Source organism: Eptatretus burgeri, chromosome 3 (genome assembly GCF_056783735.1).
Source record: "Eptatretus burgeri isolate ZD-2024b chromosome 3, Ebu_testis_v1, whole genome shotgun sequence".
Lineage (NCBI taxonomy): Eukaryota > Metazoa > Chordata > Myxini > Myxiniformes > Myxinidae > Eptatretus > Eptatretus burgeri.
Window position 1 is genome coordinate 105,666,285 of NC_140963.1, and position 15,506 is coordinate 105,681,790.

At 39.9% G+C, this 15,506-nt stretch overlaps 1 protein-coding gene and 1 long non-coding RNA gene across 8 annotated transcripts in view; both read right to left on the bottom strand.

The window, feature by feature from the left end:
* Positions 1–1,214: 1,214 nt before the first annotated feature.
* LOC147030591 (uncharacterized) lies at positions 1,215–13,778 on the bottom strand. The gene is made up of 4 exons (XR_015056451.1): positions 2,434–13,778; positions 2,182–2,340; positions 1,664–1,721; positions 1,215–1,380 (listed from the first exon to the last, which is right to left on the bottom strand). It is a non-coding gene; the product is annotated as an uncharacterized LOC147030591 (long non-coding RNA).
* Positions 13,779–13,970: 192 nt separating this feature from the next.
* The window catches only part of LOC147030592 (E3 SUMO-protein ligase PIAS2-like), a 174,449-nt gene continuing 172,913 nt past the window's right edge, over positions 13,971–15,506 (bottom strand). For all 7 annotated transcript variants that reach the window (XM_085874826.1, XM_085874821.1, XM_085874823.1 and 4 more), the window contains one exon: positions 13,971–15,169. In XM_085874826.1, the coding sequence (XP_085730952.1) occupies positions 14,964–15,169 (206 nt within the window). In that variant the 3' untranslated portion in view covers positions 13,971–14,963. The remainder of the gene's footprint in view (positions 15,170–15,506) is intronic.

A 15,506-nucleotide genomic window follows, 5' to 3' on the forward strand; every position in this document is an offset into this window, starting at 1 on the left:
GAAACCATCAGAAACATTTACAAAATTAAAATATGAAAAAGAGATTAATGTCAGAAAACCTAAGTTCAAAGTTGGTAATATCGTAAGAATATATAGGTGGAAATCTCATTTTGAAAAGGGTTATATTAAACGATGGACGAACGAACTTTTTAAAATTGTTGATGTAATATATACGGTTCCTTGGACTTATAAGATATATGATTTGGAAGGGGAAGAGATTTTAGGTTCATTTTATTCACAGGAATTACAAAAGACAAAGATAATTTGAATTTTTTTGACTCCGCCCCTTTTTTGACTCCACCCACACAAAACCCACCCACATAAACCCCACCCCACACAAGCTCCACACAAACCCCACCCCACACAAACCCCCCACAAGCTCCACACAAAAACTCCACACACACAAACCCCTCACAAGCTCCACACAAAAACTCCACCCCACACAAGCTCCACACACACAAACCCCACATAAACCCCACCCCACACAAGCTCCACACAAACCCCACCCCACACAAACCCCTCACAAGCTCCACACAAAAACTCCACCCCACACAAGCTCCACACACACAAACCCCACACAAGCTCCACCCATATTCATCATATTCACATAATTAGTGATTAGTTAATTAGTTCCCCACACACAACATGTTTATTTAATTAAAAAATTATCCACCCATCCACACAAGCTCCACTCATCCACCCATCCACCCATCCATTTAACCACACAAACCTCATCCACATAAACCTCATCCACATTCACCCCTCCCACATAAGCCCCACCGAAGCCCCGCCCACATAAACCCCTCCCACACAAGCTCCACCCACATAAACCCCACCCACATAAACCCCACCGAAGCCCCGCCCACATAAACCCTGCCCCAACAAACCCCACCGAAGCCCACCCACATAAACCCCACCGAAGCCCCGCCCACACAAGCCCCACCCACATAAACGCCCTCCCACAAGCCCCGCCCACACACGCCCCGCCCACACCGAAGCCCCGCTCACATAAACCCCACCCACACAAGCCCCGCCCACACAAGCCCCACCCCCTCATCCCCCCTGTGCGCCCCCACCTTTGACCCACCACCTCCCTCATCCCACACCCACCCTTCCCCACACACACACATGGGGAGGGGAGGAGTGGGATGAGGGGGTGATGGGTCATTGGGGGAACGCACCTACCCCCCCCCACCCCCACCCCCTCCCTCTCCTTAATGTCTTGATCCTTTTTTTGAAATTCAAAATCAAGTAATTGTAAACAAAACAAATATAATTAATCAAAATTGAAAATATTAAATATTCATTTGCGAGAATGTATAATCTTTCCCAGCAATCTTCTTCAGATGTCTTGTGATTTCAAAACTCAGACACCATATTCTGTTTTGAAACAAAAAGTGGATAATAATTAGGTTTTATAAAGATAATTACATGGTAATATGAGTAAGCCTGGTGTTGGTTCTAAGTTCAAGCCTCGTTGACCACTGAATTAACACACCAGGAGGCCGACTCAGCCTGTCATCCTTCCAAGGCCAATAAAATGAATTCCAGTGTACTGGTAAAACCGCGTCCAAACTAATGATGCAACCAACATAAGACGACATTCCAAAGAGAGAGTGATATTAATAAAAGAATAACTAAATAATAATTCAGAAACATTTACCTCCAGAAAATCATGTGTTGTACCAGATTGCTTCAACAGCTGATGTTGTGTGATCGAGCTGAAAAAAAAAAATAATGAGTCAAGGGTATAGATGGAGAGACAGACAGAGAGAGGTAGGTAGAAAGACAGACAGAGAGAGAGATACAAAGAGACAGACAGGGAGAGATAGAGAGAGAAAAACAGACAGGGAAAGAGACACACACACACACACGCACACAGACACATATATATACACACACACACACACACACACACACACACACACACACACACACACATATATATATATATATATATATATATATATATATATATATATATATATATATATATATATATATATATATATACATACATACATACATACACACACACACACACACACACACACACACACACACACACACACACACACACACACACACACACACACACACACACACACACACACACACACACACACACACACACACACACACACACACACACACACACACACACACACACACGTGTCTCACCATTGGTTTAATTCATTCGAGATCAGAGGCCGTGATAAGACTTCGTACCAGTCATTATAAATGTTTTTCAATTCTCTTCGAAAATCATTGACCTCTTCAATAAGAGCATTCATTTGATGCACCTCATCGTGATATGTAAACTCCACTTCTTCCAAGGACCTGCCAGGAAAAAATACATATTTTCGCATTATCACGATTTAATTTATAATCAATTGCTTCATCATTCAAAGAGGAAACCATACACAAACTTACCAACTTTGTAGTGAGCTGTTATCTTCATCAGAAGAGAGTGAGTCCATGTCTCAGTTTTTTTTTTACCATTGGTACAAGATGGCAAAAAGATCAGAGGCCGTGATAAGACGTCGTGTCAGTCTTTAAAAATGTTTTTCAATTCTCTTCTAAGATGATTGACCTCTTCAATAAGAGCATTAATTTCATGCACCTCGTCGTGATATGTAAACTGCTCTTCTTCCAAGGACCTGCCAAGAAAAAAAAAAAAATATATATATATATATATATCAGAATTATCACGATTTAATTTATAATCAATTGCTTCATCGTTCAAAGAGGAACCTATACACAGGCTTACCAACTTTGTGTTGAGCTGTTTTGTTCGCGGAAGAAAGATCGCTCATGTCTCAGTTGTAAAAATGAAAATCCCGTCTGGCAGAAACTTTGTCTGGCGAATCACTTATAAAGCAACGATGAAGAGATTGCTTAATCATTGGGTGTGGCCACAGGAAATGACGCTTCGGGAGAGACAGCTTGGAAAATAACTGGGAGATATATTCTCAAATTGTATGAATCATTTTTAAAACATACTTAAAATACCCTAAAATGGTTTTGATTCAAATGTTTTCAGTTCGTGCTCTGAGATAAAATATAAACACGAGACCTTGTCTCACAGAATAGTTCCTATTTTTTCACAGCATGACTGTCCAAAAACACTTCCTCATTCACACAGCACGATCGTGTCAAAAAAAACACTTCCTCATTTTCATGACACGAACTGAAAACATTTGAAACAAAACTTTTTTTATGGCGTGGTTTATGTACAAAAATGATTTGCAACTCGGGCGGTGGCCAGATGAGATCATTAAGAGAAGTTTATCATTTCGTAATGACACAAAAGGGGTATCTTAAAAAATATAAAGATTCAAATGTTTTGTTTTTCAATATTTTAGATGGGGATTATTGTGCAAAGAAAATTAAACTATTGAAGGAATTTGAGAATGAACAAATCTTTATAGGTTCAATGAGTGAGCTAAACAATATGCATCGGTTATTTGATAAAGAGTGTCCCGAGGCTTAGACGTTTTAGATATTTCTTTCGAATCACCTTTAACAAATCACATTACCACTTTAGTACTTGAACAAATCTTTATCTTATTGCATGGATTTTTTGAAAAAAAAGTGTCCCCAGGTTAAAAGGGGAGACAAATAAATATACCTTGGGATAAAAAGGGGGTTTATTTTTAGGGAAAAAAAAATATGAATCGCTGAAAATCCCCCATTCATTTACATGGGGAAAAGTGAGCCAGAACCAGTATATTCACCCTACTAATACTCATATTTCTGATGAAGATGAAACACAAGCTAAAAAGGTTTGGGAGAAGTTTAATATAAAGAATCTTGGGAAATATGATTTATATCTTAAAACTGATGTACTGTTATTAATATAAGTGATGTGTTTGAAACTTTTAGAACAGTCTGTCATAATAAAAATTCTTATGGATTAGACCCTGCTCTCTATTACACGGCCCCGGGTTTGGCTTGGAGTGCTATGAAAAAATGACAAAAACAAAATTTGGAATTCATCAGTGATATAGATATGCTTTTAATGATAGAGAAGGCTAAAAGAGGATGGATAAAGGAGAATATCTCAAGTATGTTCCAAGAGATATGCTAAAGCAAATAATGAATATCTTCCTGATTATAATAAGAATGAGGACAACTCTTACCTGATGTATTATGATGCTAACAATTTGTATGGGTGGGCCATGTCTCAATCTTTACCTTATGGGGAACTGAAATGGGTTGAAGAAAAACATTATGAAAAAGTTTTACTTGATATTGTTATCTCCTCTCAAAAATAATTGGATGAGGCTGAAGTTGGATATTATTTTGAGGTTGATTTAAAATACCGTGAAGAACTTCATAAAAAACCTAAAGACCTACCCTATGCCTCCGATAAAGAAAGTCCAAGAAAAGAATGGTTAAGTGATTGCCAACAGTCATTTAATATAAAAGGTAAATCTTCAAAAAAACTACTTACTACATTAAATGATAAAGAAAGTTATGTTTTACATCAAAGGAACTTGAGACAATATTTATCTGCTGGGTTGAGAGTGAGGAAAATTCATAGGATTTTGAAATTTAAACAAAGTCATTGGTTAGAGAAATATATTGATTTTAATACAAAAAAGAGAAAAAACACAGAAACAAATTTTGAGAAGAACTTTTATAAATTAATGAATAATGCTGTGTTTGGAAAGACTGGAAAATGTTAGGAATCGACAAAACATAAGACTTTCTACATTTTGGAAACAGGCTTCAAAGTTAATTAATAGACCAAGTTTTGAATGAGCGGAGGTGTTTTCAGAGAACTTTTGTGCTATTCATTTGAAAAAAAGAGAGTATTAAAATGAATAAACCCATTTATATCGGAACATCAATTCTTGACTTGTCAAAGTCGTTAATGTATGACTATTACTATAATCATTTTTAAAAAAGTATAAGGATAATGTGTCATTGTTATACATGGATACCGATAGTTTAATATTAGAAATTAAGAGAAGTGATGCATATGAGGACATGATTGATAATATTGATATGTATGATACAAGTAATTATAAACCTGGTGATGTGTTGTTTTCATCAAATAACGCAAAGGTTATTGGTAAGTTTAAAGATGAATTGGGTGGGAAGGTTATGAGTGAATTTATAGGATTGAGATCAAAGGCTTATGCTTTTACATATATTGATAATAACATTGAAAGATGTGATAAGAAGCTAAAGGGAATAAAGAAAAATATAATGAAGGAAACAATAAACTTTAAACATTATTACAACTATTTATCCTTAAAGAAGGAAGAGTACAGAAAAATGAATACAATAAGAAGTTATAAACATCAATTATATACAGAAGAGATAAATAAGAAAGCATTAGGAGCTTTTGATGATAAAAGATATATTTTAGAGAATGGAATTAATAGTCTCCCTTATGGTTATAAGTATACGTGCTGAGGGACTACTACCGTCTTTTACTGATTTATAAATGATAGAACCAAGCAATGACCAAACCAAAGAGTGGAGATGTAATCAACCTGGGTACTTAAATGGAAAACATAAAGAATGTGAGAAATATCAAATAAACCTTATTGAAGAAATAACCGGGGGTAAAAGTAGATAAAACAAATAAGCGGATAAATTTAATTACAGTGGTGCCCCCAGAATCCGAATTTAATTCGTTCCAAGAGGCTGTTCGGATTCCAAAAAGTTCGGATTCCAAAACTATTTTCCCAATAAGAAATAATGGAAAGTGAATTAATCCGTTCCTGGACCCCAAGAAAACCCACTTTCAAGACACTTTCAACTGAAATTACCCATGTTTAAGGTAAAATGAGTAAATCACCTTTTCTGGGTCATGAATCTTTTTCCAAGCCTGGGGGATGAGCAGGAGCGTTGTCGCTTCTTCTATCAGGTCTGGATGCAGCTCCAGCCTATCAGTGGCGATTGGGATCCAAAACGTAAACTGTTCAGCCTGGTGGAGGTATGTAATTAACAATGAAGCACCAAATGGTGTTTTATATCCCAGTACACTCTGTGGAGACACAAACGTGCCGTTTTCACCGCACAGTTCCACGGGAGAGAATCAAGAGGTGAAGCGATTGGGTGATGCAGCATGACGTCACTACCATGCTCGCGAAAAAAAACGTTGAGTTCGTTAAAGCCGATTCATCAGAGGGTTCATTGAATGAGTTCGCTTCACGACGGGTTTTCGCGCTTTTATTGCTTCTTTATTTTTCAGAATCCTACACATGGTCGATTTCGGCAGCTCGAACATGGCAGCGAGATCAGACACACGCATACCGTTCTCATGCTTAGCGATAAGCTCTTTCTTCAACTCAATTGTCATTCTCATTCCTATTTGCTTCACTGCTCTTCTTGGGTGCCAAGGGGAATGCACAAGAGTGATAATTGAAAAAGAAATGCACAAATCAGGGTGAAAACACGAGGTAAAGTAGCGATCGACACACGAGAGATGCTTCCACGAGGACTTCCACCGACGAACTAAATGAACAAAGCGCGGAGATTCGGGTCGAATAGGCGGAGGAGACACGTGAACAAACATGAACGCCACGTTTTGTTCGGTTTTCGAAAATGTGTTCGGTTTTTAGGGCAAAATTTTCTCGAAAAAAATTGTTCGGGTTCCAATTTGTTCAAACAATGGGGCGTTCGGATTCTGGGGGCACGACGGTACAAATAAGTTAGAGGATGTAAAGAAAAAAAAATCCTTGAATGGACTGAAAACTTTGATGGTTATCAATTAAACAATGGAAAAACAATTTACTATAATCACAAACAGATATGTGGCTCAAGAGGTGGTCAAACAAGAGCATTGAGAGAAGTTTATCATTTTATTTCTGCTCACCAAAGATATTTAGACCAGGAACTAAGTTCTAAAATAATATTTGTGAACATACTCGATGGCGGTGAATGTAATCGGAAAATTAATTTATTACCTGAAGTAGAACATGATCAAATATTCATTGGCTCACTCTTTGAATGGAGTAAGTAATGGGGGAGAGATCGATCTCTTCTTTTGACCCCATGGACCGAGAGTCAGAGGGGGGAGAGAAAATCATTCTCCTCTTTTGACCTGCTGGGCCTTGAGCAAGAAAGCTTCCCCTATTAATTTGTATGAGGTTTTTTTGGGCCCTGAGACAGTCTCAATTTAACATGAGCTTGTATGGCAGAAAATCATTCTCCTCTTTTTGTCCTGATGAGTCTCGAGTCAGAGAGTTCTCCCTATACATTTGTATGGGGGGGGGGGAGAGGAATTAGACTCCTCTTTAGGGGTTTTCGGGGATCAATTCAAAGAGTTTTTCCCCTTCACCCCATTCATTTGCATGGTTGCCTTTGGAAACCCCATATATCTACTACTCCCGAGCCCTTTAGCAGCTCCTCGTAGACGTTGAGGCGTCCACACTCGGGCGTGCTTCCTCTCCTGTGCTCCCTCTTCTGGTTCTCAATAACTAGGATCATGCTCGGCCCAATATATCTCAATATTTTTCTTCTCCCTGATCCTGTATACCCCTAGGAGCAGATCTCACCACTTGGTTGGCTGTTGCGCTTTGCTAAAGGCACCTCTCTGGAGGTTGAAGTCTTCACTTTTTGGCCACTGAAGGTCTTCGCTTGCTGCTGCACTATGCTCTTCCATCGCTGCTACGCTATGCTCTTCCATTGCTGCTGTGCTATGCTCTTCCATGGTAGCCATGAAAAATGGGTACACTAAGGAAAATACCAATGTCGAAATGGAAATCTCGGTGGTTCAAGTCAGACGTCTATTACCTCAAGACGCCTATATTCATCTCAAAAGGTTATGGTCTGGGAGCATTCCCAGAGCTCTGGAGCCCTCCTAGCACAAGGTGGCTCAGAACCCCCATTTCCTATCCTACTTATGTGAATACCAAAATAATTTTTAATTTAAACAATTTTCTTGAGGAGGGTGAGGGATTGACAGATGTGACGTACAGTTTATTGTCCATCCGCGAGATAGCACATGCATTGATGAATCGCCTTGCCTGTGAAACACCCAGATGACAGTTTATAGATTGGTCAGGTTTCAAATCCAGGCTCCACAGTGAGCAGGATTACCTCTCGGCTTTCCAGCCGTGGTGTGGCGATTCATTTTTTTAAAATTATTTTACTTATTTTGATCATTTAATTTATTTTGCCTTCCAACCTCCAGTATAGATCCGTGGTATCCCTGTTGAAACTTGAATGTGCACCAAGAAACTTCAAGCAATCCACCAAACGGTTGAATTTTTTTTTAAACGAAACGTTTAATTATCCCGCCCCCCGAAGGGAGGGAGCGGGATATTGTAATCGTCCAGTTTGTTACTTGGTGAAATCTTCGATTTTGTCCAGTATGTTGGTCTGTTCCGTTTGTTGGTTTGTTTGTTTGTCCGGTCGTCTACAGCCCAAACGGCTGGACCAATTGTTCTTAAATTTTTACACCTGATAGGCAATCCACCTGAGACGATCCGCATCCCAACCCCGTCTTAATCGGACTAAACATCACGACGTGACGTCACACAACGTGAAAACACATTTTTGGACATAACTCAGTGACCGGAAGTCGTAGCGACTTCCTGTTGACGCCAAAACAAACTTCAATGGAATATCTAAATGTTTTAAAATGCATGTTAGCACAAATTATGCAGTTTTCGCAAGCGCATGACGTCAAAGTTTTTCGCTATTGGCGTGATTTAAAAAAAATTATATTCATTCTACAGGTCACAATTCTTAACCGATTTGGATGAAATTTTAACAGCTGATAGAAATCCACAGTGCAAAAAGATATGTGACTTTTGGTGATGTTCAAGATCAGGATCTGGATTCTGCATCACTTTATATTATCGCCCATTATATACCAATGGGGAACTTTGTGAATTACACATGGCTATTTCTCAAACAGTTTTGCACTTGTTATATTGAAACTTATACTGTGTATTTATGCATGTAGTATTAACATGTGTACAAAGTTTGACCGAAATTGACCCAAGGTCAGGGTCACCCAAAACATGAAAAACACACATGTAAAATACATATTTTTGTTTTACAACATATTTCAAACCTGAAAACGGGATCGTAAAGCTGGTTGAAAAGCAATGTTCCTAGGTATTTTCAAATATTTTCTACGATCAGAATGAAGGTAACAAGCACCGATGATAAGTTGTTGAATGTCACATGGTGGCTTTAAATGAGTTGTGAAAATTTTCAATCTGCTGCCGTTACCATGACAACGCGCGCCTGATAATTGTTATTTGTGACGCGTCATTTTATTAATGTACGAACAAATAAACACCACACATTCCATGACATTACAGCTTGGACCACCACACGGAAAGGTCAACCAATTCGCCAAGTGTCGTGCTAAGCACGATTTTTCATTTGTCTGTCTGTCTGTTAACAACTTTACGGCAAAACGGCTTTACCAAACACTATCAAATTTAATCCACAAGTGGGCAATGAACCTTGGACGACCCCATTAACTTTTGGGTCCAATTGGATCAAAGGTCAAGGTCAAGGTCACGAAAATATCAAAATCGTTTTTCGCTCAACTTCGTCAAAATGATCTGATTTACTTCAACTAAGCTTATAGTGAACCTTATATTTGTCACTTGTAATCCTACCCATTCCTAAAGTGAAAAATGCATATTTGTGAAGATCGGTAGGGTCCGAAGTTTTGGGGGTCATGGTCATCGGTCAAAATTACAAATTTTCCATTATAAATCAAAAAGGTTAGGAATATGCGTGTTTACTATGGAAGACATATATCAAGTCCTTTATTGGCTTTCATTTGACACCATGACCTTTGACCTTACGTAGCCTTGAAAGGTCAAAATCATTTTACGGTCATAACTTCGTCAAAAAATGGTTTAATTGACTTCACACTAAGACTAAAATATTCCTTATAATCACCATTCAGGTTAAGGATTTATCAAATTTAAATTTGATCCCCAAAATAACTTTATGCCTTAAATGGGCGGGATTTGTTGTGCCAGGCACCACTTGTTTTCATTTGTATTTATCTATGCCGAAATGATGTCATATAATGGAAGACTGCACAAAAAGGGGAAATGTGTAAAATAAGATTTCACGTTTTCAGCAAGCATGTTGCACCGCATTAAGTAACCCACCGCCTGTTGCACCGCAGAACAACACGTGGCCAACAATGCACACGAGTGGCCCCTGAATTTTGTTCAAGTCAATCGATATACATTATACAGTATTCAGTGACTGAATTTTTGTACAGCACTTGCCCAAATGGCTTCAGCACTCCAACGCAAAGGTTGATAAATGTCTTGCTTGGCACGTGATGAGCAATCACCAAACCGTCATTAAACATACTGTTGCGGGCCGGGTATTGGCAGCAAGCTCGACCGCAAGATGGAGCAGCAGGGTCGACTCTACCGAACACCCGGAATTTAGATCATACCTTTCCGGAGAACTCCGAAAGGTACGGGTCCCTGACAGGACCGTGAATTGTCAAGAAATCCACCATGTGGTACAGGGTTATTTGCCAATCTTTAAAATACCTAGAAAACCACGTGGCGATCTAACGAGGATTCACACCCTCGATGGCACTCGTACGGAACATGCCGCTAGCATGCTCGAACCGTGTGTGACCCGAGCGGATGATCACCGAGATCCATCGGTCCAAATGTCCCCTTACGGCGGCAACAACGGCCTTGCTAATTATCCAACACGCGTCACGCGAAGCCAATGGATTAAACACAGCACCGAACTGATACATTTAACAAATGTATTTACTTATAAAGGGGCAGGGGAGCATGCAAGAAGGCAGAGTTATCCGACTAATAGAGAAGCACATATGTACAGCCAAGAGCACTTATACAATTCCTACTTACGGACGGGCCCACACTCAGATGTACACCCAAAGAAACAGACCCAACGTGGTCTTTATTATCCCTTCGGCTCAGAGGGAAGACGAGCTGAGGGACGAGAAAATAGCAGGCTACCTGGCCGCACCGCGCGGCTCGACGTCCGCACCTTCCCGGAGCACCAGTCGGCCAAGAAGGAACCAGGGCAACCAGACGCAGACCACGCCAGCCACAAGATGCACTGTGAACCAGAGCACGCCATCCACAAGACGCCCCGTGTACCAGAGCACGCCAGCCACAAGACGCGCCGTGAACCAGAGCACGCCAGCCACAAGACGCACCGTGAACCAGAGCACGCCAGCGACGAGATGCCTTTCGCCCATCCTCGAGAGATGCGTCTTCTCCTCCGAGTTCCCCATTTCCATATTTGGGAATGGAATTCCATCCCCGAACGCATTCCGAACACGCCCGCATACCAGCGAGCGTGCAGAGAATGCCGGGAGCAGAGGGTTATCGTTGTTGTAGTTGGAGATGTAGGAGCCATAGTTGTTTTGAGTGATGTACAAACCCTAACTATCAAAATAACTCACAGCCCATCTACATTTATTCACCCATTAAACAAGGGACGGGGACCCAAGCTAAAACATATACTTACCGATATAACTGTTCTTTTGGACCTGTATGTTGAGTGCCCATGGCTTCCAGATTCGCAACAATACACCACCCAGAGACACCCAAAATGTCAAATATGTCCAAATGAACACTTGTTTTTGGAGTTGGAACTGCTGCTAAGTTCAATTCTGGAGCTTAAATTTTGTAATTCAGCTTGGTTTAAGAGATTCTCACGGTTATCGCATGTTTGGAAATGAAATAAAGCCACAAATTCTGGCGTCGTCGAGCGTTTATATACATTGCAATGTATCCAGCAATTCATAGCTATGATGATCAAGCATTTGATAATATGACTGAGGAAAGTGGGGGAAAAAAATGAGTGAGTACCAGTCCAGTCCTGGAACCAGTGGACTGGTACTCCAAACAAAAGGATGAAATTTGAGGATTTTAGAAAATTTGGCTCAAATTGGCCTACGTAGACATTTTGGAAGACCAAATTTTATGAAGCTTGAATGCGAGATTGATCTTTGAAAACTTCAGAACGATCAGTTGAGTGGTTTGGGCTGGAGGCGAGCGGACAGAGAAACAAACAAAACAAACAAACGGATGCAATCAACATACTTGTCAAAAAAAAAACAAATAAAAAAAAAACAGACAGACAGAAAGGGGTGAAAACATAACCCCCATCCACCTTCGGTGGGCGAAGGTAATTGTCAGATTCGGATTTTCACCGAAATTGAGTCAATTCTTCCTTGTCAACCACCCAAAGTGTCCACCAAGTTTCATCTGAATCCGTCCACAACTTTTTGAGATATTATGTGATATATCATTTTTGGCTCTATCTCTCAATGGTGAAGAATTACTTAAAAAATTCTAGTAGTCAGATCCGGATCCAGATCTTCACTAAAATCGATTCAGTTTGTCCTTGTCAAACATCGAATCTGTCCACAAAATTTCATCTGGATCCGTCCACAACTTTTTGATATCCTGTGCACAAACGTAGACAGAGAGACAAACAGAATGGGTGAAAACATAACCTCCTTCACCTTTGGTGGCAGAGGTAATGTTTAAAAAAAAAAAAAAAATTGCATTTTATATTTTTCTTTCCAGAGGAGTGGGCATGGGCAAAGACCGTCTGGAGTAAAAAACGCACAACCTCAACCACACGACACCCTGTGATGAGAGCCCCCCCCCCCCCCCCCACAGACCACACAGATATACACAATCACCCATCCATGCTCAAACTCAAAACCAACATTCCCATACTTCCATCTCCATAACTTCCATCTATCTCCATAACTTCCAGGTACCTATCTAATTCTAATTTAAACTTATCTACTTTTTCTGCTGCCACTTCCTTTCCAGGGAGACCATTCCATGCATTAACTACTCTCTGAGTGAAAGTCCCCTGCCTCACCACCGTCTTAACTCTTCTTTAATCTCTTCTTTATGGCCCCTGGTCCTATCACTATCTACTCTGTTGAATAATTCATCTGCACTTATTTTATCTATACCTTTCATTATCTTAAACATCTCTATCATATCTCCTCGTAACCGCCTCCTTTTCTAGGATATAAAGACCTATCTCCCTCAGCCGCTCCTCATAGCTGAGTCGAGCTAGGCCTGGAATTAAATTAGTACCCTGTGCTGAACCTTCTCTATGGCATCTATGTCCTTCCAGAACTGTGGTGACCAAAACTGCACACAATATTCTAGATGTGGCCCTCACTAAATTCCTGTACAATGTAAACACCACCTCTAAAGGGGGGGAGAATCAATAAAAGACGAGACGCAGCAGATTTTAAGATTGATTGAGATTGGAGCGGGATTACAGATTAGAGATTCTCCCCATTTTGCAGGAGGTGAACCCGAACCACTGGGCAATGGGATGACCACAACTACAGCTGGGTTGTGGAAGATGCACCCGGGCATGTAGAAGATCCCTCACGACCTCTTTCTCACCCCTCTTCCCACACTTTGTCATTTATTCAGGTGTCTGGACCCATTTGTGTAGAGGTGCAATGTAGTTGAATTAAAGCATCCAATGATGGGTATATCACGTCAGGGATAAGGGGAATGTATGTGTGCTTGTATATTTGTGAATTTTTCTTGCATTGCCTTTCTGATTTTTCCCACCATCTTCCTGTTTCAATTCCCCAACATTAATTTCTCCCACCAATATCCTGCTTCTGTAATAAATTCATGAAAGAGTTGACATTGTGGTCTATCCACAATCTCTTCTACGCATGCTGATTCTTTCCCATTACGTTCCTCGCCGGGCCAGTTACTCGTTTTTGTTTTATTCCTACTTTCCTCCTTGTGTATACCCATCCATCAATCAATACCCTTTTGTGGTTTGTGAACTTTCTGCCCTTTGTCATTCTGCCCCTCCATGAGACGAGACTAATAACGAAAGGCAATGATGTGCACAAGGCAGTTTATAAACTTTAAACTACTGAAAGCAGTCACTTGATAACCTCCACAACAGCCCCATTTTTAAATCCTGATGAAATCATCCACAAATCAATAGGCAAAGATAACGAATTGCATTGAAACGTCTTTTTTATATCTTTAATTTTTTTACAACTTGAAGATTTTATTTTATTAAACAAAGCAAAGGCACATTTTTGAATGCACAGATACACATTAACAAAAGATCAAAATAAATATGCAATACTCAGAGAGGGTTTAAGGAATGTGCTTTGGGCGTAAGCCGTTATGGTGCCATGGGGGAGATAGCGACACGAGTCGCATGGATAACCTTAATGACTTCTCATGGTTACGGTACTCCTGAATAAGGGGCAATAATAATGCCAATTATTTTTCAGTGTTGCAACATCAAAAACTTGGGATTTCATTTTTTTACATACAATAATTGAATTGGCGATGGAGCATAATCTACAATTATATAAAGGAGATAAATTGAATAGGAGTGGCCTTTTCACAGCAGGTTCAACTCCGCAAGCTACTGGACGCATGGACAGGCCTTCGAGGAAAAGAGAAGGGCTGAGTGGCTAGAAAAATGGGCTGGGTACTCAAAACAATACTTTGTACAACCATGAGTAGTCCTTTTTAGGATAAAATATATTTACTTAAATTACACTGGGCCAATCAAAACTCTGTGATCCAATGCTCTAATAGCACCAATGTGTCGACGAAAAAAAAGAAGAAAAAAATGCAGAAAATCAAAAGTATTTTGGAAAACATACCAAAAGGAAAGTCAACAAGAGGGAGGAAATTTCTCTTTTAATAAAGAATATACCCCAGGGGGCCAGATGAGTAAAATGCAAAAGTCATGCTGTAAAAGAATGTTCGCTATAAATAAATGCCTTCTATAGACAAGTACAAATGTCTGGATGGACAACCCTATCAACAAGCTAATGAATTTGTTTATTGGCTGTAAAAGTGTTACTAGGCACATATTGGAAGTATTCACGGCCAATGATCTTTTACAGCATGACTTGAGTTTTTCATCATAATGGGGTCTGGCTCCCGTGGTTAATAATGTGTAAATCTCATGGTGGGCTCCACAGAAAGCTACCACCAGGTCATTCTCTCAGCCCACTCGTTGTATTCCTGAGCCCTATTGTCAAAAAGCGTGCTGCAAAACCGTTTCGGATCTCTGGCCTGATCGAACTCTTGGTCCGACGGCGAATCTTCAGAGTCGTTCCCCGTCAAGTCAATGACTTGCAATGACCGCTTATCTTTTCGTGCCGCCACCGTGTTGCCGTTGTCCAAGTGACCTGATGAGTCAAAGGGTAGGGTATAATTGCTAAGATACATATTTACACATCATAGAGTATTGTACATGGTAACCATGTAATAATAGAACAAAATTGATAAGAATTAGACAAAAGAGGTAAATTGGTAGGTTAAAGGAGAAAAAGGAAAATGTTTGAGTAAAACAAAAAGATAAAGAACAACCACAATAGACATATGGGGAAAGTGGGGATGGGGGTCAAAATTTTCACTTTTTGTCAACATAACGAAAAGGTTTCTACCTGCTATGTACAGAAATGAAGAAATATGAGGAGATTGTTATTTCATAAAGGGAAACCACACTCGGGGCTTAACCCTCCA